Source organism: Carassius auratus, unplaced genomic scaffold (assembly GCF_003368295.1).
Source record: "Carassius auratus strain Wakin unplaced genomic scaffold, ASM336829v1 scaf_tig00023288, whole genome shotgun sequence".
NCBI classification, from domain to species: domain Eukaryota; kingdom Metazoa; phylum Chordata; class Actinopteri; order Cypriniformes; family Cyprinidae; genus Carassius; species Carassius auratus.
In genome coordinates this window covers 683487-707305 of record NW_020525257.1, presented here as the reverse complement: position 1 = coordinate 707305, position 23819 = coordinate 683487, and the positions used below count along the sequence as shown (strand labels likewise).

Below are 23819 nucleotides of genomic sequence, written 5' to 3'. Positions count from 1 at the left end.
GTCTGTGTGCAATGAATGAATATAATATACAAGTTTCACTTTTTGAATGGAATTAGTGAAATCAACTTTTTGATGATATTCTAATTATATGACCAGTTCCTGTGTATGTGTGTATATATATATATATGCAGTTAACCAGTCATTAAATATAATGTTTTTATCTTAATTGGAATGGTAAACTGGCTAAAAATCACTACTACTAAGCAAATTTCTAATTAATTTTATATAAAATTTAAATAAATATATATTTTTATAATATTATACACACACACCTATAACTTCCTAAATAATATATATTTTAATATGTCTAATTTATAATATTCGAATATAAAATTTAACATTTTCAGTAAGACTTTAAATTAACTTTTAATATACGTTGTGCATTTGTATCTAAAGTCAAGACAAAGACAAATTTCATTATTACAGCATTTATTAATCTTTGTCATTTTTAGTTAATAATACAATTCTTTATTAAATGTATTAGTAAATGTTGCGAATAATTAATACTACTCTACATTCTTTGGAAGTCTATATTAAAACCTTATGTACAGTGTATTTTCCGTAACAGTGCAGTAGTACTAGAGATACTTTACTTAGTAAACCCTTGATAACAAAGCGATTGTTAGTCATAAGTGTGCACTATTTATTCTGATTTGATGAAATAAAGACAGTGATGTGTGTCTGTGTCTGAGTGTTAAACGCACAGATTGTTTTCAGCAGGTGTCCTGATGGATGGAAATGTGTTGATGATTTGTCCCACTAGACGTCTCTGTGAAATTAAAAAGCCTCTTAATTTGGTTCTGAGGGTCTATTTAGTGAGGATAACTCGATGAGAGTAATGCTTGACTGAGGTGACGCTCTTCAGGGATTTTTAGGAGAAGGAAAAGCATTACCTCTGTTCCTGTTAGAGTGATTCATGGGGTGTTTATTGTTAAATCTGGGTCCTGTTGTGATAGCTGCTTTAAATATGAACGACTGGAAAACTCCTAATCATTATAGAAATGAAAACTTGTTGGATAGATAAAATCATCTAGAAAATAAAATAGTTTTATTAAATGATCAATTAGCTTTTATCTTTATACTTTTTTAGTATTATTATTTTTTGTGGTAATTTTGTGTTGCACTTCTTTCATTTGTATAACTTTTTGTTATTTTTAAATATTACTTATTAGGTTTAATGCATTTTTATTCCAGTTTTATTTATAGCTCAGAACCAGTATTTTTTATTTGCATTGATTGCTTCATCTCAGTGAAGTTAAAAGGTTAAAAGTTAAAATATTTTAATATTTTAATAATTAAAAAAATAATATATATAATTTTTTTATTAGTAAGTTTTAGTATTTAATGAAATACACTATTAAAATATATGTTTGGATGGTTGACAAAAATATAAAAAGTTTTTTAGAACTTAATATTATTAATTTTTTATTCAAATAATATTCTGCAACAGTGTATTAAAGTGATCAAAAATACAGTAAATACATTTAAATACATCTAATGCTGCAGATTTTATTTTCACAATAAAATGTAAGTAAATAAGTTATTTTAATACATATTTAAAATAAATGCTTACTTTTCATGAATTTCATGAATGTTAAAAAAAGAGTATAAACTTTAAATTCATAGCAGTCATTTAACAGTATAACTATTTTTACTGTTACTTATTTCAGTAACATTAAAGACAGCATCAACAACAATAATAATAACTTATAATTAAATAATAAATATTTCTTGAGACTCATTAAAGTCTGGAAAATATTAAGATTTGTTTAGCTACACTTATAAACCCAAATTGCCACCGATTTCACACAAATAGGAAGCAGTTTTCACAGATATTGAGTAAATATGTTTATTTGTAGTTAGCTTGAACTCTGTTTATCCGTGCATTTTAGTGTTTGAAAATGAAATTGAGAATTAAAAATGTGTATTTGCATAGTTATTGCGTGATTTGTTTTTGAAAATGAAGGTTAAAAGCATCTGGAGTGTCTCTGGTGCCTTACAATGCTCACACACACACACACACACACACACACAGAAGTGGCGTGTGAATGGACAATAAGAGGGCAATTGCATTGGGCTTTTGGGAGCCACACTTCTGCTCATTCCCAGCTGGTGTGATGGCAGCGAGTGCGAGATGATTTTGGGAAGGAGACTCCTCCATAAGGAGAGACAATGAGGCGAGCGGGGAATGTGGTTTAATTTAGTCTGACATTATACTACGGTACCGTTGAGTATTACACACACACACATTATCACCTGCATCGCAGCACATTCGCACCTGTGAGAGGTGATACTGGAGCAAACCTCACACATGTACAGACCGTCTCCTTTAATTGAAACGCCAGAACGGATCACGCGTCGCTCTGCTCAGGGTTTAGATATTAATGATCGATCTAATGTAGACTCGTTCTGTGCTTGGGATGTTTTAATGGAGTTTCTGATTTGAAGCTTACAGCGGTCTGAAGTGCTTTGTTTGGTTTGCAGGAATCAGTTAATTTTAATAAAAAACTATATATATATATGTATGTTTCTGAATATCTTCAAAGACTGGAAAAAATGTAGGCATTATGTTTTAGATGCTATTTATTAATTTAGTTTTATTTATTTTATTTTTATATTTTTGAGCACCATCAAAGCCTGGAAAAGATTGTATTTATTATTAGTATTTTTTTTTAAAGACTGGAAATATATATATATATATATATATATATATATATATATATATATATATTAGTTAGTTATTTAGTTGGTTATTTAATTGAATATCATCAAAGACGAGAAAATAGAAAATATTATAATAATTAATTCAGTCATTCAGTCGTGTATTTATTTATTTATTATAAATATAATAAAAGGCTGGAAATATTCTGATATTTTTGCTCTTTTTTATTTATTACAATTGTTATGCTTTTGAATAGCATTAATAAACTGGTGAATGTTGATTTATTGATTTATTTATTTAGATGGTTGTTAGTTTGTTAGTCATTTAGTTATTTAGATTTGTTTATTTTTCATGTTTCTGAAAATCTTAATTATTTGTAATAATTTTTAATAATTTTAGAATCTATCTATCTATCTGAAAGCTGAATAAATCATCTCTCCATTGATGTGTGGTTTGTTAGGAGGACAATATTTGTCTGAGATACAACTATTTGAAAATCTGGAATCTGAGGGAGCAAAAAAATCTAAATATTGAGAAAATCATCTTTAAAGTTGTTCAAATGAATTCTTAGCAATGCATATTACTAATCAAAAATTAAGTTTTGATATATTTACGTTAGGAAATTTACTAAATATCTTCATGCAACATGATCGTTACTTAATATCCTAATGATTTTTGTCATAAAAGAAAAATGTATAGTTTTGACCCATACAATGTATTTTTGGCTATTGCTACAAATATACCCCAGAGACTTCAGACTGCTTTTGTGCTCCTGGGTCACATATCATATAATGAAAATGATTATCATGATACTGAAGATGACTACTTAGAGATAATATTTGAGCGTTCCTTTATAGTCGCAGTAGAGGAGTGTAGTGTTTGACTGATTCCTGAAGTCGTCCCAAACTCATCAACAACGAGCCACAGAGGAGCACACAAGGTCAAGCTCTGAAACACAGACACACGGCTGTGCTCTCTCCATCATCACCTGAAGGATGTTGATTAGCACGGTCTGTCTGAGGACCGAGAAGATGCGGCGTGAGAGGAATAAAGCGCAGAGCTTCATCTGTTCTGGGTTCACTAGTGAATATACAGAGATCCATCCACAGATTCTTCAGGAGGTCTGATAGAAATAATAACTTTTCTCTTATTATCACCACTTATGTAGCATTAGTACTATTATTAAGTGAATGTGGAGAGTCGTTTTATGTTATATGCAAATATATTTGTTTTACTTTGTCGCATGAAAATAATATATTATCAAGATATTAATCAAGACTCTGATTTGTTTTATCATTATATTCATATATTTAACCGTCTCAAGGCAGGCGTTGCAGATTTGCAAAACTAAAGTAACTGAAAACCTTATTACTCCAGATACATATTTTATGTATCTGGAGTACTAAAAACTTTACTAAAGGTTACTAAAGTTACTAAGTTACTAAAACTTAATTTGAGCCTGAGAGGGTTAAACTTTATGAAAATAGACTTTATAGTGCACGATCCAAACCTACATTTTTATAATTCATGAATTAAAACATTTTGTAACATGATATTAATGTACCATTTACATGGTAATGCAATGTCTGATTTTAAAATGGGTTTTGAAGGATGAATTTTGAGATTTTAAGTTTTCAGTTATATATAATTTCTGATGATTTTTAAAATGTGAAATGTGAGGCAATGAAGAAGTCTTTTTTTTTTGACAAAGGTCAGAACTCCTTTTAAAATGTTGATTTTTGAGGGTGCACTCTTGTCATAAATGAATCTAATAAAGGGTTTTAATCATGATATTAATCATACATAATCATAATTAATTCTAAACTTTTTATATAAACTTTATCCAAACTTTTTAAAAACTTTTAAAAAACTGCTTCAGTAATTCATCTTCTTTTCAATTTCGGTATTAGTTTCTAATCGGTTTTATCATTACATTAATATATATAATCATGCTATTAATCATATATAATCATAATTAATTCTAAACTTTTTTTCAGTTTCAGTATTAGTTTCTAATTTTCATTTAGATCTTAAAAGTTTCATCCAATATTCATTTTTTATTTTTATTTGAGCATGGTTTCAATTACCAAAAAATAAAATAAAAATGTAGTTTTAGTTTAGTTAACAATAAGAACACTTGTGGTGTTTCATTTTAATACATTTTAATTTTGGAAATATTTTTTTTTTAATGCAAATCTCAAGAATATAGAGTTTTGCATAGAAAGTTTTACTTTCTATACCTCAGTTACAGTTTTCCAATATTTAACTATATTTTCATTTCTAGAACATATTGTCAGACTTTCCGTAATTATGAAAGCATGCAAACATGCATCTGCTGAGGTAATTAATCTCACACATATATATTGATTCACATGCAGTCTGTGTCTGTATCGCTGGATTAAACTTTTCAATAAAATCCAGTTCGAGATGTAAAGGCTTCAGTCAACACTGTTTCTGTGGAGTAGCTCGTTTGTTCATTTTAATGCATCTTTATAAACGCTCTGTAAAGTGGATAAATGTAGAAAGATGTCTCATTATATTCAGTAATAACCTCAGCAGTCTCCAGTTACACGAGCGAAGCTGAATAAATCTCTCTGTGTGTTCAGACGAGGCAATGAAAGGGCAGCAGACTGTGGCCTTCGTGCATCTGTTTCTATCCAGACTTCATTGCTCTCGTTACTTACAATAATCCAGTCTCAATATGCGTAAAGAGACTGCTTTTCCCAAATGCATCAATTTTTTGTTTCATTTTTGTTGTCCATACAATGAAAATCATTATCTCTGCTCAAGCTCAGAGGCCTTTTAGTTTCCAGAGAGTCGTGGAATATCGAGATCAATTTGAGCATGTTTGATTTGTCAATAGAGAAAGTGAAAGAGCCAGTCAGACGGCTGGAGGATGAGCTCGCTGTGACATCTATTACACTCATGTGTTCTCCGTTTGCCTTCTGATAGATTCCCCACACTTGCCTGTGCAAAATCAGCTGAGCGGAAAGTTATACGGCCGTAACAGAGAGCGGCACACAACGTGACCCTCGCTGCGACTGAATCAGCCTGAAACTAGAGATGGAAAACATGCAGAAATGTGTCCGAGACATGCACAGATAAATGCTTTCTAAGAGCGCACGGATGTTCATTTCAAGCCTCAGTCATTTTGCAGAGTTTTACTCCTTGGAGGTCAGAAAAACAATTAGGGAGGTGTAATAGGAGCAGAAGGAGGAGAGGAGATGATGTTGAATTGATGGTACACGAGCGGCGGAGCATTCAAGACGGATGGGCTGTTAAACTGGTGTGTGTGTGTGTGTGTGTGTGTGTGTTTCTGAGTCATCCAAATCTCTTCCTTTGATAGTGTGTGTGCGCTTAAGCCAGTTGAAATGTGAAAACAGGTTGTTGTGCACTAGAAGAGACGACGCACGCTGTTATTAGGTGCTCAATGCATCAAAAACAAGCTTTTTCAAAGACGTGAGATTAGAATGCATATGAAAGTGCAAGGAGAAATGTGTGTTTTTAGCATTTGCATTAATGCATTTGGCAGATGCTTTTTATCCGGTGTGACTTTCTTAATGCTTATTCTTCTGCAGCTTTTATGCATCATTTGAGAGACTTCATTAAATGCATGTATGTATGCATGCAGCAGATGCTTTTATTTTAGTTACTTAGGTACAGGACGTTTTTGATAACTATTGCTTATAATTAAGAATATTTATTTAAACACCTCTTTAACACCTTAGCACCTGCAGAGCAATATGCAAATATGTGCAAGTGAAGCATGTCCAAAAATCCAAGATTTTAGGTCAAAATGCATACAAATGTGCAAGGAAAAACATGAATTTGGCATTTGCATTCATGCATGTGGTAGACACTCTTATACAAAGCAATTGTATCCAATTGATTCTCAAAATACTAAGCTCATGAGTTCGATTTCCAGGGAATGCATGAACTGGTAAACTGTGGATCTTGAATGCAGTGTAAGTGGCTTCGGATAAAAGTGTCTGCCAAATGCATTCAAAGAAATCTCTCAAATGATGCTCATTTCAAGCTCATAAAAGCTGCATGCAGAATAAGCATAAAGCAATTAGGAAAGTGCTGTTTGAAATGCTTTTGGATGGAGTTTAGCTTGTTTCGCCACAGGATATAACTACCTAAATCTGCTTTAATGCATCTATGTGTTCATCTTTTACAGTTTGTCCCATTTCAGGCATACAGTGCGATCATTTCCCTGTCTGTATTTTCATTCTCATCTCCCTCAGCGCTTCATATCAGCTCATTCTGCCTCACAAACCCAACAGAGCCATTATGACACTCAGAGATGGAGATGTATTTATAGCACAGCTCTTGTACATGCTGTTGTCATTCAAATTGAATTCTCTTGAGCATTTGTCCTCCAACCCACCACCTGAGAGAAATTAGGAGAATTGAGGGAAAAGGCCACAATCCTTGGGGAAGAAAAGACGGCTGTGAGGAGAGCAGATGGATGTTTTATTGATCAGAGAAGGTCGGTCGGGCTGCTGGACTCAGCTCGTGTCATGTAGTATTAATTGTCTTGGTGATTGTGGCGACAGGAACAGGAAATAGCTGAAGATCCGGTTTCACAGACTTGTGTTTCTGTCTCTCTCTCTAATGCTGAGATGCAGACCTCGTGTCTCGGGTCAAGAGATCAGATGAAATGACTCTGGTAAAAACTCTTTAGAGATGTCTCTGGATCGTGTTTCACTGCACGTTCAGCATCCCACAGTTGCTTTATGAACGTCTGATGCAGGGTCCCAAATTGTACTTGTTTTAGGTACCAGACTTACTTTTAATGAATGACAACTTTGCCAAACATTAAAGAGTAGTTCACCCAAGCATGAAAATGTGCTGTAAATGTGTTCCCCCTCAGGTCATACAAGATTAGGATGAGTTTGTTTCTTCATCAGGTTTGGAGAAATGTAGCATTGCATCAGTGTCTCATCAATGGATGCTCTGCAGTGAATGGGTGCCGTCAGAAAGAGAGTCTGATAAAAACATCCTCAGCACTCCAGTCCATCAGTGAACATCTAGAGAAGACACAAATATGAAACAAATCCAGCATTAAGATGCTTTTGACTAATTGTTTAAAAGAAAGCCACTTTTCAATAGGCATTAACAGAAATGTATTTTCTGTTTTATGTCTGTTCATTTCCACTAATTTCCATATTTTGATTCCTGATTCAGATAAAGTGCCATTTAATAGATTCAGCGAAATGTGCTGGGTCTGGTTTTTCTTCATGACCTGTTTGATAAGACGTGATAAGACAAAGCCCAGTAATTACATTTCAAGCGGCACATACTGTTAATTTTATGCCTGCTATAACGTTTTTTAAATTAGTTGAAGAGCGAGCGTTCAGTATGCAGTTGGACAGATGCAATCAGCTTTTTGTAGCGTTTTATTTTTCCCTGAACTCATTTAGTTTTCATGATCATTGTTCCCCAGAAGTCCAGCATGTGACTGATTCCTCTATATTAAAGATCTTAAAACTGTTAGGGGACCCTGGAGCAGGCACTGCTGAAACATCTCTGTACAGTTAGTTAATAATTATGATATTAATTCAGTGATGGGCGGTTCCTGCATGCCTCCTCTGTTCTGTGCTGATGTGGTTCTGCGTGGTGCAGTGTGCTGAACAGGTGTAGATGTGGATGCAGTCAGATGTTCATGAGCTCATAGCTGTGATGTCATCCAATTATGATCTCAAAAGAACAAGAACTATCTAGACTTCTGAGATTTAAACCCTTTATAAATCGTTCCATCCTTACATTTATCATTCTGTCATTCTATAAATCCATCCCTCTATTCTTCTATCATTCTATCATTCCATCCACCTTTGTATTGCTCTATCCATCCTTATATCATTCTATCATTCCACCCATTCATCCTCCTATCATTCCATCCATATTCTTCTTTCATTCCATCCTTCTATCATTCTGTAAATCTATTGCTCCATCCAACATTCTATCATTCTATCATTCCATCCATGCTTCTATCTTTCTATCATTCCAACCAACCATCCTTCTATTATTATATTGCTTCATCCATCATTCATTATATCATTCCATCCATCCATCCTTCTTTCATTCCACCTATCCATCCTTCTATAATTTTATTGCTCCATCAATCCATCATTCTATAATTCGATCTATCCATCCTTCTATTATTATATTGCTTCATCCATCCATCATTCTATCATTCCATCCACACATTCTTCTTTCATTCCATCATTCCATCCTTCTATCATTCTATCAGTCTATTGCTCCATCCAACATTCCATCATTCCATCCATCCATCCATTCTTCTATCATTCTATCATTCCATCATTCAATCCTTCTATCATTCTGTCAATCTATTGCTCCATCCATCATTCTATCATTCCATCCATCCTTCTATCTTTCTATCATTCCATCCAACCATCCTTCTATTATTATATTGTTTCATCCATCCATCATTCTATCATTCCATCCATCCATCCATCCTTCTGTCATTCCATCCATCCATCCTTCTATAATTTTATTGCTCCATCAATCCATCATTCTATAATTTCATCCATCCGTCCTTCTATCATTCCATCCATCCATCCTTCTATAATTTTATTGCTCTATCAATCCATCCTTCTATCATTCCATCCATCCATCCTTCTATAATTTTATTGCTCTATCAATCCATCCTTCTATCATTCCATCCATCCATCATTCTTTAACTTTATTTCTCCATCCATCCACCATTCGATAATTCCATCCAGCATTAATCCTTCTATTATTATATTGCTTCATCCATTCATCATTCTATCGTTCCATTCATCATCCTTCTATCATTCTATCATTCCATCCATCCATCCTTCTTTTATTATATTGCTTCATTCATCCATCATTCTATCATTCCATCAATGCATCATTCTATCAATCTATTGCTCCATCCATCATTCTATCATTCCATCCATCCATCCATCCATCCATCCATCTGTCCGTCTCTTAAATAAGGCATTGTCAAATCAACATTCAGAGTTTTATTTTGACTCTTCTTCTCTAGAATAGCTTTATAGGCATGATATTTTTATTGCATTTCATAAAATTCAAGTTTTGCATCTTGTTTGCTTCTTCAATTCAAATTAAGTTAAAAATCTGTAATTAAAAACGCAGTTCCTCAATTTATTTCTGAATAGCGCACAAGTCTGCAAGCTATTGTAGATTTATCCAGATATAAGCTTGTTTGTATTGAAACGTCATTTTTTATCTAATCTTCTGTAGTTTGTAGAGTGATATATGAGTAAGTGCTCAGGCACTTTGACCTGTACAGTTGCATCAAATCAGAGGGCACGATATTATTATTCATTTAACGGATGCTCTTTAATTCAGAGCAGTTACGGTTGGCTAACTTTAAGAACGGTTTCCTTGAATTAACCTTTAGCTGAGTGCCGTGAATGTTGAGGCGTGATTACAGATGACCAAGTTCCTCCGCTGACCTCTGGAACTCTGTGAATAAATGATGACTTTTCTTTAAAGTTTTTGATCTTTATGAATTCATCATTATTTGTGATTCTCATGTGAAAACATCAAAGTGAGAGTTCACCCCAAAATAAAAATGTGCTGTTAATTTACTCACCCTGAGGCCAGTCGAGTTGTAGGTGACTTTTTTCTTTAGTCGACTCGGATTGAAGTCCAATGAGCCGCTGTTATACACATGCATGAACCGAATACTTGATTAAAGGGGCCAAATGAATGTTTTCTTGTTTTTCTGTAAATATGTGATCAGATGAAGACTAGTTTAATCACTTTATATGCTTAAAACACGTAAAACATCCATCTTTCACGTCATTACTGGGTGCTTTAATAATATAATTGCGTATATGTTACACCATTATGTGATTGCATTAAAAAAAAAACTAGTGAATTGAACCAGTTCATTGAAAAGAACTGTCCAAAAGAATCAGTTTATGGAAAAGAATCATATTTCACCATTTGCCTGAGGCTCTGGATTACAGGTAATAATATTGTAAATAATGTTCAGTTTCTTGCACAGACTGATCATTTCGCTTCATAAGATCTTAAAATATTATCAGGATTCATTTTGTGTTGCTTGCATATGCTTTTTTGACTCTCAATATTATGGTAGCCATTGACTTGCATTCAGTTAAAATCGTCTTTACTGTTCTACAGAAGAAAAAGTCACCTACATCTTTGATGGCCTGAGGGGGAGCAAATTAACAGCTGTTTTCATTTTTGGGTGAACTTTTCCTTTAAGCTTGTGCAATAGGCAAGAGCATCACGCAAGCTGATGGTAATAAAGGAGCATGTTTATTCACTACTAAAACCCCAGCGCTAAATCAAATTATCCAGCATGTGTCTGGCTGAAGAGCATTGTGTGATGTTATTGAAGAGGACACTGGTGCGTCTGTGGGATTTGATTCGAAGCAAACATCAAACCGAGCGTCCTAATTAGCGCTGAGACATTCTCTTGAGCTATTACAACACGTCACATGCACTTATCTACTAGTCACTTTCAGATGGAGGATATTAATATTTTCTCTCACTCACTCACTCATGCAAACACGCTTCTCAAACTTCTTCCTCATGCCAGTCGCTCTTTTTCTTTCTTTTTTTTTTTGGATGGCTCATAATAGTTTGATTATTTAGCCATTGCTGTGACACACAACGTGACTCACGCATCTCTCATCATGTTTCATAAGAGTTAATAATAAGTGGTTTACGAAATGTGTGAAATCTGTGATTCTCTGTGCGATGTGTCACGGCGCTGTGTTTATTTACGAGTGGGCATCAAACAGCACAATAACCCTTTGCCTACTAAATATTATGTTTAGACGCCTGTTTAAATAGTAGACTCTGACATATGAGTGAGATGCTGTGGTGATGCTGGGAGGTTTCTAGGGTTGCTATGTGTATTCTTCCTGCTTGGTGTGAAAAGAGTCCTCTAAAAAGATGAGCAACAGGAACAATTGCTGAATTTGACATGCATTCCCGTCCTCTTTTGAAACAAACCAATTAATTATTTACAGGCTTCAGCAGAGCAGAGAAACTTAATTTATTTTTATCTTCCGAGCCTCTGTTTATGTGCATATGACAGAGAGAGCGAAAAGACACAGCAAACGGTGCGAGACGCAGATAGAGCTGCTTATTTCTCTGCGAATGACTGTAGACTGAACAATAACAGTGAGGAACAATCACACACACATGCTGTAATTGAACTCTTGGGTTTCCGCTGCTGGAATTTATAAGTGCTTGAATACAAACCTGATGGCAGATGATCAGTGAGTGAAGCTCTGAATCTTCATGTAGTTCTTCAGAGGTTTGGGAGCAAATCACGTTAATGTTCTGGAGATACAGTTCGAAGTGCACAGCTGTTTATGTACTCTAGTAAAATGGAATTCAGATGATTGCAAGTGCTGGGTAGATTGCCGTTACTGATTCCAAATTACATGACAAAAATTGTAGTTAGTAACTAGTGTTGAGGAAAGTTACTTTTACAAGTAATGCTTTAGAGGACACATGAACTGCCTTTGTTTTTGTTTTTTAAGTGTATACTATTCTCTGTTCTCTAAACTTATGTTATAGAGATTTGTACATCAAAAACCATACTTTAGAAGTAGTAGGCTATTGTGCTTTGTAAACAAATCCGGTGTAAATAAAGTGATCAGCACAACGTGGTGATGTCTTCAAAACATTTTTATAATTTGGTTTCTGCGAAGACCTGCGCGTTCACTTCTCTCGTAAATACTATGTGTGAGGATCGGTGGGCGGGGCTAAACAGGCAGTGATGTAGACTCGGTGGGTGGGGCTAAACAGGCACTGATGTAGACTTGGTGGGCGGGGCTAAACATGCGAACTAAACAAAAACTAATCACGCCTAGTGAAGTTAAGAATTAGGAGATGCGTTTATTTTATAATTTTTTTCTCTTAATTAGAATTTTTCCTTGTAATTCTCACTTTATGCTATTGTATGTTTGTGTGAATTAATATATCAATCCATTAATTACAGGCAGTGATGTAGACTCGGTGGGCAGGGCTAAACAGACAGTGTTCTAGACTCGGTGGGCGGGGCTAAACAGACATTCTTGTAGACTCGGTGGGCGGGGCTAAACAGACAGTGTTGTAGACTCGGTGGGCGGGGCTAAACAGACAGTCTTGTAGACTCGGTGGGCGGGGCTAAACAGACAGTGTTGTAGACTCGGTGGGCGGGGCTAAACAGACAGTCTTGTAGACTCGGTGGGCGGGGCTAAACAGACAGTGTTGTAGACTCGGTGGGCGGGGCTAAACAGACAGTCTTGTAGACTCGATGGGCGGGGCTAAACAGACAGTGTTGTAGATTCGGTGGGGGGGGCTAAACAGACAGTCTTGTAGACTCGGTGGGCGGGGCTAAACAGACAGTGTTGTAGACTAGGTTTGCGGGGCTAAACAGGCAGTGATGTATACTTGGTGGGTGGGTCTAGGCAGGGAATGATAAAGACTGGGTGGGCGGGGCTTAACTGGCAGTGACGTCAAGGTGTTGATCAAGGCGTTTTGGTAGACTGGCTTCAGTGTAAGATGTGTTTAGTCTAATGACAGAGTTTTGAGTTCTGAAATTTACTGGATGTTTTTAAAGTACAGTGGCCCCTGCAGTTTCCAAAAATATAACTTTTTCTACATATGTATATATAAAAATATTTTTTTTTTTCAGTTTATGACCCCTTTATAAATCTGCATTACTCCATGTAACTGCATTTGTTACTTAGTTACTCTTAATGGAAAGTAAGGCATTACACTTTTCTGTTACTTTTTACCACCTGGGCACTGCTTGCTTGCTTGTTTGTTTCTCTCTCTCTCTCTCTCTCTCTCTCTCTATATATATATATAAAGAAAGTTATATTTTTGGAAACTGCAGGGGCCCTTTTACACCAAAAGTGTATTAAAAAACCTCAGGCTGAAGTAAACGCCTCTGCACTTCCTCACAACAGGGACAGGAGAGCTGTCAGTCAATAAATGGGGAAACAAAGTAACTTGTAGACCCAAAAGTAATCTGATATGTAACTCACATTACTTGTAATGCATTACTCTTAAAATTTTTTGTAAAGTAATCCAGTTGATTTTAAGTAATTAAATCCAACCACTTTTTGATTACTTCTGTTCCTAAACCTAGTAAGCTGTCTATCTAGACAGTGTTTCCAGGCATCACAAAAAAATGCAAAGTCAGAACGGCAGCTGATGACTTTTAAACTAACTGTGCCAGTAAGCATTGCCACATACATTATGTACTGAATTTGTACTAAAAACATGGACTGCATTAATCAATATTTGTGTTTTTTTTGCACCTAATGGGCTTTCAGGATGTGTTCTTGTATTCAGAAAGCCTAGACGCAGCGCAGCTGAACAGAACAGAAAGTAGACGTCTGAAGAAGTGCTTTTAAAACATGCTCTTCTTTGACAGACGTCTTTAACCGCTGCAGCGCTTCTTGCTGTTTGATTGAGTGCAGTGTGTTTGAGCTGTCAAAAGAAGCTCATCTTTAAAGACATGTCTTGTTTTTATGATTGGAACAGAAGGTTAAAGCCACAATAAGCTCTGCTTGCTGCTTTCGGTGCAGTCAGAGGTTAATGCACTGAAGGGAAGACTAACCTTGTAAAGCCTGAAATATGAAAATAGTTTAAAAATTAAATAGTTAAAACTAAAACAGCGGAATAAATGTTTGCATATGAGTGTTAAAGTCTGATGAGAATCAGTTTTGAGACAGTAAGAGTTCATCTGGAGATATTACTGACCTTTACTTGATCAGAATCACTTAGGATTTGACACGGGAAGCTCAATATTTCTTCAATTGCACTAAAAGAGGTTTTACTGGAGATTGAGTTTAACACAAAGTGTGATCATCTTCATAATGTAGAGGGATAATTATTCTTTCTCTTCGTTGAGCTCTCAGTAGCTTAGAGATTCAAACTCAACATTAGCTTAGCTTAGCTTAGTTTAGTTTAGTTTAGCTTAGGTTAGCTTAGCTTAGATTGAATCCAGTGAGCGCTTTCCAGTTTGTTTGGCATGTAATAGACTTACTTATCTTCACTCATCTTTAATAATTGCCCATCTTCGCTGGCTCAGCGCTGGATCTGCGGACGTCCACCTGCAGACCCATCAGTTCACACTCATGAGCTCCAGTCTTTAATGATTTGGCAAGAGAAGGTGCTGTTTAGTCAGATTGGAGATGTAACGACCATGTGTGTGTGTGTGTGTGTGTGTGTGTGTGTGTGTTTTAGAGCCGGTTTTACGGGCGCCAGTGCTTTATGATGCCTGCAGTAATTGCAGGATTGATTAGCGAGGAAGTGTCCGATCTTTGCCGTGTTGGGAATCGTTCGGGCGGATCAGATACGAGGCCTAATCGACTGCTTCTCCTTCTGCCTTTCTCAGCCTTTTCTCCCCACAATAAAGACAAATTAACTTGAGGACAATCAAAAGGCTTTTCAATTCATCACTTCCTCTGTAATCTTTCCCCTCCCCTCAATAAAACACACAGAGATTGGTGTTAAAGGAGGCCAAGAGCAATACCACGGTTTATGATCGACTGACCCACACATCAATCCTGTAACAAACACAGAGCATCAGCGGGCTTTAATTGTGCTGTAATTCAGCTGCGTGTGATCCATAAAGGCTTGATTGGGAATTTGTGGTAAAAAATACAAAGCAAATACGGTCTAATAAAACACATTAACAAGCTCAACTCCAGAATCTCAATGAATCACACAACTGAAGAGTTTAGTCTGGACAGTCTTGCTCAGTGTTTTGTCATTAAATCAAGTCTACTGTAATTTATTATAATAATAAATGTGGAAAACGTGTCAGTGACAAATCAAGGATCATAAGAAGATAAAAATTATTTTTGGGGGGAATCAAGTTTAGAGCATCTGTGACAAGGTCATAGAAATATATTATTTCGGTATATGTATGTTGTTTTATTTGTCCACAAAGCCTGTTAACCCTCAAGGCTTAATAATAATAATAATAATAATAATAATAATAATAATAATTATTATTATTATTCTTGTAAATAGTTTATTATTATTATTATTATTATTATGATTATTATTATTTTAAATAAATAAAGGTTGTTATTAATAATATCATAACATTTTAGTTTTTTATTTTATTGTTAATTTTATTTAATAATAATAATAAGAAGAAGAAGAAGAAGAAGAAGAAACTATTTACTATTATTATTATTATTATTATTATTATTATTCTTGTAAATAGTTTATTATTATTATTGTTATTATTATTATTCTTGTAAATAGTTTATTATTATTATTATTATTATTCTTGTAAATAGTTTATTATTATTATTATTTTAAATAAATAAAGGTTGTTATTAATAATATCATAACATTTTAGTTTTTTATTTTATTGTTAATTTTATTTAATAATAATAATAACAAGAAGAAGAACAAGAAGAAGAAGAAGAAACTATTTACAATTATTATTATTATTATTATTATTATTATTATTATTATTATTAGAAGCAAGCCTAAAAATAAAATTTTTGTATGTTTGTGGGAAATATTTGAAAAATATAATTAATTCAAAACAAGACTGATTCACTTTAGCAATTTCCTTTAAGAAATATGAAAGTTTTTTTTCCCCAGACAAATTTATGAAGTAATAATAATAATAATAATAATAATAATAATAATAATAATAATAATAATATTTTTTTTTTCATCCTAATTTAAATTTGCTGACCTTGGCAAATGTTTTTCAAATATTATTAATGTATTTAAAAAAATTTTTTAGTTTTATACAAAATGATTTTGTGTGTGTGTGTGTGTGTGTGTGTGTGTGTGTGTGTGTGTGTTTAAATGAACATTACAACACATTCTCATTCCCAGCTCATCATTTGTAAGAAATAATAAAATAATTTTATATAAATGTATGCTTTTCTTGGAGCACCTAAACCTACCCGCTTCTGAAAATGTGAAACACGTAACAGGCAAAAATAGTTTTCTGAAGCCATACGATGTCTTTATTTTCGAAGAAGAGAGTAAAACACAAGGTTTTAATCACTGAAAATGATCCTGACCTATTAATGTGCTCACATCTCGTTCAGAAGGATACACCCGTCCGAAATAAGGCCCGAGGTTATATAAAGGTCATGTAAAGGTTATATTTTCATGTTCTACTTCTTTATAAAGGATGATTTTATGTAGAAAACATTAAATCACACACACATTCACACACACAACAGACTTAAGCTTAGAATTATGTTGCATGATTTTATATTTAAGATACTGCACCTTTAAGTTAAAAAGCTGCGTTTTTTTTAGTTTTTATAAAACAGAAATTAGGCCTAAATGTAATTGAATTGTATACAAAATATTTAGGTTTAAAAGTTCAGACGACAGGTAGATAGTTTATAGGGTCATTTAAATTAAGTTAATAAAATAATTTCCCGTAGTAACAATGCATAAAAGTGTATTATTGGAAGAATAAAGTGTTTTAAAACAACTCGTCTTCATGATTCGACAGGAGCGTTGAAGGCCGGAGCTGATAACTGAGCAGACTAATCAGGAGACTTTAATTAAATATTTAAGGCCATGAATTTATTTAACACTCTTAATGCATTTAGCTCTAGTTAATGTGACATTAGACATCAGACAGAAGAGATTCAACACAACACACCTGCAAACCCTCCTTTATCTCTAGAAGAAGGAGAGAGATCTTCTTTGCTGGTCATTTAGTTATAAAGTAAATCCTTTAACAAAGGTAAAGTCATCTGCAGTCTTTGCATGAGGAATTTAATTATCTAGAAAACACCGTTGGTAAAGTTATGCTGTTTATTTATAATTATAAGATCACGTCTGGTAATTCAGTGATTTTTAATATAATGAAATACTTGTGATTTTTGTGTTGCTTTGAAAAAAGTTGATTTCTGATTGTCTTTCAATGAGAAAATATGGTGTTATGCTTATATCACATTGCAATTTGTTGTGATAAAAAATAAATATAATTAAAATAAGCATTTTATATAAATTTTTAAAAATTATTTCAGCTATAAGGCAATGTTACTCATTTTAATGTAGTTTATCGTGATGCCCTAAATTAACTAAAACTGAAACTAAATTTTTTTTTTATAAACGATATATATAAAATATAAAAATAAAACCTCATTCAAAATATTAACAACATCTATTACAGTGATGACAAACATTTCTCGGTTTAATTTATTAAATCTATTTTTCTCTTATTTTTCATTTTTAACATGATGTAGTAGTATAACTAAAACTAAAATAAAATGTAATTAAAAATATATAGAAATATACAAAAAAACTAAAACTACTTATAGTGACAAAAACATGCAACAAAATACAAAACTTTTAGTGAAGAGAAAATATTAACAAAACTCTAATTGCATATTAATGATAAAACCTTGAAAAAATGAAAATGAAAACTAAACTGAGACATAAAAAACATTTAATTATCAGTTAAAATTAAAGTGAAAAGAGGAAAACAAATCAAAATATATATAAAAAACTGCATATAATAAAATGGCAAATTACTTCAAATGTAAATAAAATGAAAACGGAAAGAATAAAAAATAAATAAAATTCAAAATCAATCAATGGTTCTAAAATATCACACGATTACTTGTCAATGTAACTTACAGTTATTCCTGAAATTTACTAGCAATTTCTGAGCAAACGTTGTTTCTGCATCAGTTTTTTTTTTTGTCATTGAGCAGTTCCAGAAGAAAGCGGTTGTATTTTTGCAGTGTATGGTCTGTCTGTGATCTGTGTTCTCACACTGAGTGTGTGGGAGTGTTTCTGACTGCACTGCATCTGCTGCTCACATTTAAACACTATTACAGCAGAGAAACGCTGTGACAAGTATATTAATAACTGTATGTGACTGCAGCCTCTGTATCTGTACACACACACACACACACACACACACAGCGCTCATGCAATGACAGCACAAAAATTGAAAAATGATCTCCATTCATGCAGAAAGAGACAGTCTTGTGTAGATTCGGGAATTGTGAGGAATTTATAATATTTATTACAAATATGCTAAACAAAAACAATAGCCAATAGTATGCTTTTAGGTCACATCTTTAATTAATTATATTAAAACAGTATATATATATTTTTAGCTATGTATGTGGGCTTATATAATATTTGGCTTATATATTATTTATATAAGGCATTTAGTTTGGCTGTAAATTAAGTAGCCAAAAAAATCAATCTGCTCATATCATCCCAAACTTGCTTCTGACTTCTGACTCTCTTCTTCGAAACACAGAAGATGTTTTGAAAGCTGTGATGTCCGTGTGATGAAAGTCATGTTGATGGTTTCCAACGTTTTCAGAATATCAGCTTTTGTGTTTCACAGGAGAAAGTTCGTTTTTTGTTTTTGTTTTTTTTTGTGAAATATCTCTTTAATCTTTAATTGCACATTACATTTTTTAAATATATTTCTCAGAACTGTTTCAAAAGAATCATTAGTTTGATACATTTTAAAAACAAACCCGCTGCGGAATGTGCTTTAGTAGATGGAATGTTGAATTTCAAAAATTCAAATTTTGAATTTCAAATTTTGATTCTGCTTCCTTGCATTCAATTCAAAATTCAAATTCAGAGTTCGACTCAACAAAGTCTGGTTTGAAAGCTCTGAAAAAACCTTTCAGTTAGAGTTAGTTTCAGGAAAAACACTGAATAATTTATACATTGTATGTTTTAGTTATTGAAGACCAGATAACTTTGAATGATTGATGCATTAATGTTACCGAATGTAAAGGACCACAACAGAAGCAAGTCAATAGCTTTTTTTGTGTCCTTTTCTTTGACAGTTTTGAAATGTGCTTGAAAAAGTTCTTGTATTGTGCTAATTGTTGATTGAATGACTGAAAGCACAACAAGCACAGTAGAAGTGTTATTAGTAACCTGTTATTATTAGTTATTATTATGAAACGAGACGCTTGCATTTATAGAAGATGAGCACATCTGCAATTTTAGTTTTGTCATAAACACACAGGATTATATGCAGACATCAGCAGCACATCAAGAGATCAGTCTTTCATTAATGCTAAATCATGCCGCTTAAATGATAAATAAACCAGCGGCGCTGCATTAAATGCATGTTTAAGCTTTAAAGTGATGTATTCTTGAATAAGGCCAGTCTGATGTGTTTGTAGATGAGCATTGGCTGCAGATCAGTCTTCTGTAATTAATGTGGAGCTCATCTCGTATGGAGTATCTGAGGGATTGTAGGGAACAGGCTTAGTTTGGCGTCCAATCCTTCCTGATACTCTCTCAGTGGAGACATTTCTATACGCACGCTGCCAGAACTCAACAAATTTATTTATTTATTTTTATAAAATGCAGCTTTACGCTTGCCAAAACCAGTTTGCTAAAGTTTGGATATGTCATGTGTTAGAAATACTCCCACAGTAACAGAAACAAAGACATAAATAATTCAACGTTGTGCTCTTGATTATTAATATTTATTTATTGTTTTTCAGCTCTGGGGCCCGTTTCACTAAGGAGGTTCAACCAACTCGGAGTTTAAACTTGAACTGACCCTGAGATGGGAAACTCTGAGTTTTCGGTTACAGAACAGCTGAAATGAGTTGGTTTAATCAACTCTAAATTGACTGACTCTGAGTGAAGCGCGTGCACCACAACTATAAATAGCCATTATCAATGGAGCGCTGATATTACGAGTCACCATGGCAACAGCTCCCGCCAAAACCCCGTCCGCATACTTCAGACTCGATACAAATGTAATTCTTCTCAGTGTTATAATATCACAGGTGAAAACTGGCAGAAATTTAGATTAATGAACTAATAGCTAATCATTTTATGTTATCTCATGGCCAATCAGTCACGTTACAAGCTAGTTTTCCGTGCCCAAAACATTACTGTCTACACCATTGAAGCCGTTATTCACATGTGTCGTATTTAACCTTACGTGTCGATGGAGGGCGGAGCTACAGTAGATTTGCTCTTAGTAATAGACACTCAGAATAATCTTGTTTTCCATTTGCATTAAGATTATTTTTATTATCACACTTGCATATAATTTTACTTAAGTAAAATGCACTTAAATTAGATCCCTCCAGGAAACAAGACTAAATATCTTATATCATTTTCTTATATAGAAAATCAATCTTTATTTTATTTAAAAAATATATATACTTGGTCTTGGTAAAAAAAGAAGAAGAAATAAACACTTAGTAAGAAGAGCATTTTTCCAGCGTGCATTAAGGAAGTGTTTAAAAAGGGAGAGGAGATCGAAATAAACTCTGGGTTTATTGAAGAAATTAAACCGGAGAGCTGGAGCTCGTCTTTCCACCTGGTTTGTGCAGCAGCCTGAGTTTCAGCTTAAAGTGTTCACATGCTTTCTGTTTCCTCTGCCTCATTCTGACAAGTTTAGCACTTCCAGGCAGGATGTGTGGAGCTCACAGCTTCTCTTCCTCTGCTGCGGTGATCCAGCCGTGTTATCTACCGTCTCATGACATCACGCCCTGAGCACAGGCGCACCTTCTCCTGATCTCATCAGTTATGACATCTAGAGTGACTTTGTCCCCAAACAGAAACCATGGCAAGGTCAGGAGGGTTTGGTAATGCGCCGCACGGATCCGGGTCACACTCGGTGAACTCGGGGAACATCAGGAAGAGCTTGTGCATGTAGATGTTCTCAGAACGTCCGGGCAAGCTTGTCTTAAACATACTTTATGAACAAATGTTCTTCCAGTGACATTAATACAATTCTCAGTCTTGAATGGTCTTCAGTAACATTCTCAAAATGTTAGCACAAAAACATAATTCTCACATCGTTCATGTTTTTTCCTTCCTGAAACGTTTTAGTTTGACATTCTATATTATACATTGACATTATACATTATATATGACATATATATTCTAATATAGATACTTCTTTTGTTTTAGAAATGCTTTTTATTTGGTTATGGGAAAGTCCCATTTGTTGGAAAACATGTGTTAATGATGTTTTTATGATAAGGTTTTAAGCATGTTTTTACTTTGAAAAATGTTCTATGAAAGATTGTGCGTAATTCTGAGAGAAAATTGTTAGAAATAACGTTTTCAAGGCATTTTGAATTCAAAAGACTAAAATATTATGTTCTTGAACAACATACTACTTTTTTTTGTTATTTCTATATATACTGTAGTTTTGTTTACACATTTATTTACCAACATAATAATAATCAAAATGATAATTACAGTGTTCATTCAGTGAGCACCCTTTGGTATAATTTGTTGCCCATTTTTGCCACAGATATATAAAAGAAAAAAAAACAGAAAGAAAAAGGTAGTTGAAACTTTTTATTGCAATTCTGACTTTTTTCAACACGGTAACATGATTTTTTGAAGTTGTAAATAAATCAAAAGCTTTTAAAGGACATTTTACACAAAAATTATTTACCATTCCTTTGTAATTGTGAAATTGACTAGCATTATCTGATTGATAATCGTTTCTACACAGAAATTGTTTTCGGTCAAAAAAATAATTTTGAGAATTACACTTGCAGTTACTCTTTTTAATTTAAAGGCAGGGTAGGTGACCATTAAAAAACATTTTTTACTTTTGTTATGCTGGTTGAAAGTCTCTTCACATTCTGATAGCAATCACTAAGTGGTCTTAATGTATTTAAATGCATAGATAGTCGGTAGAAGGCGTAGGACTGAAAAATGTTCGTCCAATCAGATTATTCGGTCCGATGGCTACGATAGGCTGCCTCTTCCTGCCTGCTAACATATGTTTGCATTTGCAGACTAGGTGAGAATGGAAAGCGCTATTATTGCTATAATATTATGCGCTTTGTACTGTAATGTTTTCTCAGCAGTAAAAGATTCGTGAGATGTAATGTGACAGTGTTGACGCCGTCTCTCATCGTGTCACTGGTTGATCTCTGTGTTTGTGGAGGAGGTGTGGCTTTGGAGAGTGATTTGCATAGAGGGTGGGATCTTGTGCTATTAAAACTAGCTTGCTATTGCTAGCCTCTCTGAAATCGCCTACCCATCCTTTAATTACGTGTGCGAAATTTACTTGCAAAATTAAATGCAAAATCATGCAATAAAACATTTAAGAACAATCGCTTTTTCCATGCACCAAAATAAATGACCTTTAACATCAAAACAGACATTTTGTCCTGCTTTTTAGTTGTTGATAATGTTATTTATTTTGTCATCTTATGTCTGCACAGTTATACAGTTAATTGCATTTTATATTTGGCATTCAGCATTGTTTTTCTCGCCACCTTTGACCCCGTGTTTGTTTCTGACCCTTCAGTTGAGTTTCTCAGCATTAGAGAACATTTAGAGAGAATCATCTGTGAGACTAAACGCAGAGGATCCAGCAATCTGAAACAATCACATGTTCTGACCTTTAAATGTGCAATAACGTGGCTGCAATAATTCCTCATCCTCTCACAGTCTCTCTGTTGAATCATTCGTCAAGTCCAGAGAGTTTCCTCACATGCCTCTGTTCATTTCTCAGACAGCAGAAATCACACGAGCTCACCCTTCCCTCTCTGTCTCTCTCCAGAATACCTTCTTGCCTGCTAACACGGAAGAGGACATCTTTGCACACCTGGGTTTAGAGTATATCGAGCCTTGGCAAAGAAATGCCTAGTTTCAGTCTCTGCTCTGTGAAGCCTGCTGAAGTTCTGGACAGATTCAACACCCTCGACATGACGCCGATGCTGATTCACATCGAAATACCCGCAGTCTGATTTCACCAGCCAGCGTGAGCATTATTGATAGTTCATGGAGTTCTGTTTTCTTTTTCAAATACACATACAGTGATGCTTTAGCATGTCTAAATGTCCATACATCAGCTAATGATTGGAAGGAAAGATGCACAAGCACACAAACAATGAGTAATCTCTGTAGTGCAAAATGAAACTGCAAAAATAATGATTGTTTCCAAACAGGTTGTTCTCAAAATCGCACCGTTGATTTCACAATATAAACAGTTTATGGTGAATCCAACTCGTTTAGTTTGGAATTACACTATTGTTCAAAAGTTTTTTCTCAGACATTGGTTTAGTTAGTAGAGTTACATTATGTTACATTATAACATCAATAGATCCTTTGAACATTAGTGAATGTTTCTCAAAATAGGATTTAAATTAGTAGAAACTAGGAGCTGGCTGTATATTAA

At 34.0% G+C, this 23819-nt stretch overlaps 1 protein-coding gene across 1 annotated transcript in view; it reads left to right on the top strand.

Annotated features, from left to right (window-relative positions):
- The window catches only part of LOC113077836 (DNA nucleotidylexotransferase-like), an 84620-nt gene extending 61060 nt beyond the window's left edge, over positions 1 to 23560 (top strand). Inside the window, exon 11 of the mRNA XM_026250100.1 lies at positions 23202 to 23560. Within this exon, the coding sequence (XP_026105885.1) occupies positions 23202 to 23288 (87 nt within the window). The 3' untranslated portion in view covers positions 23289 to 23560. The remainder of the gene's footprint in view (positions 1 to 23201) is intronic.
- Positions 23561 to 23819: the final 259 nt, after the last annotated feature.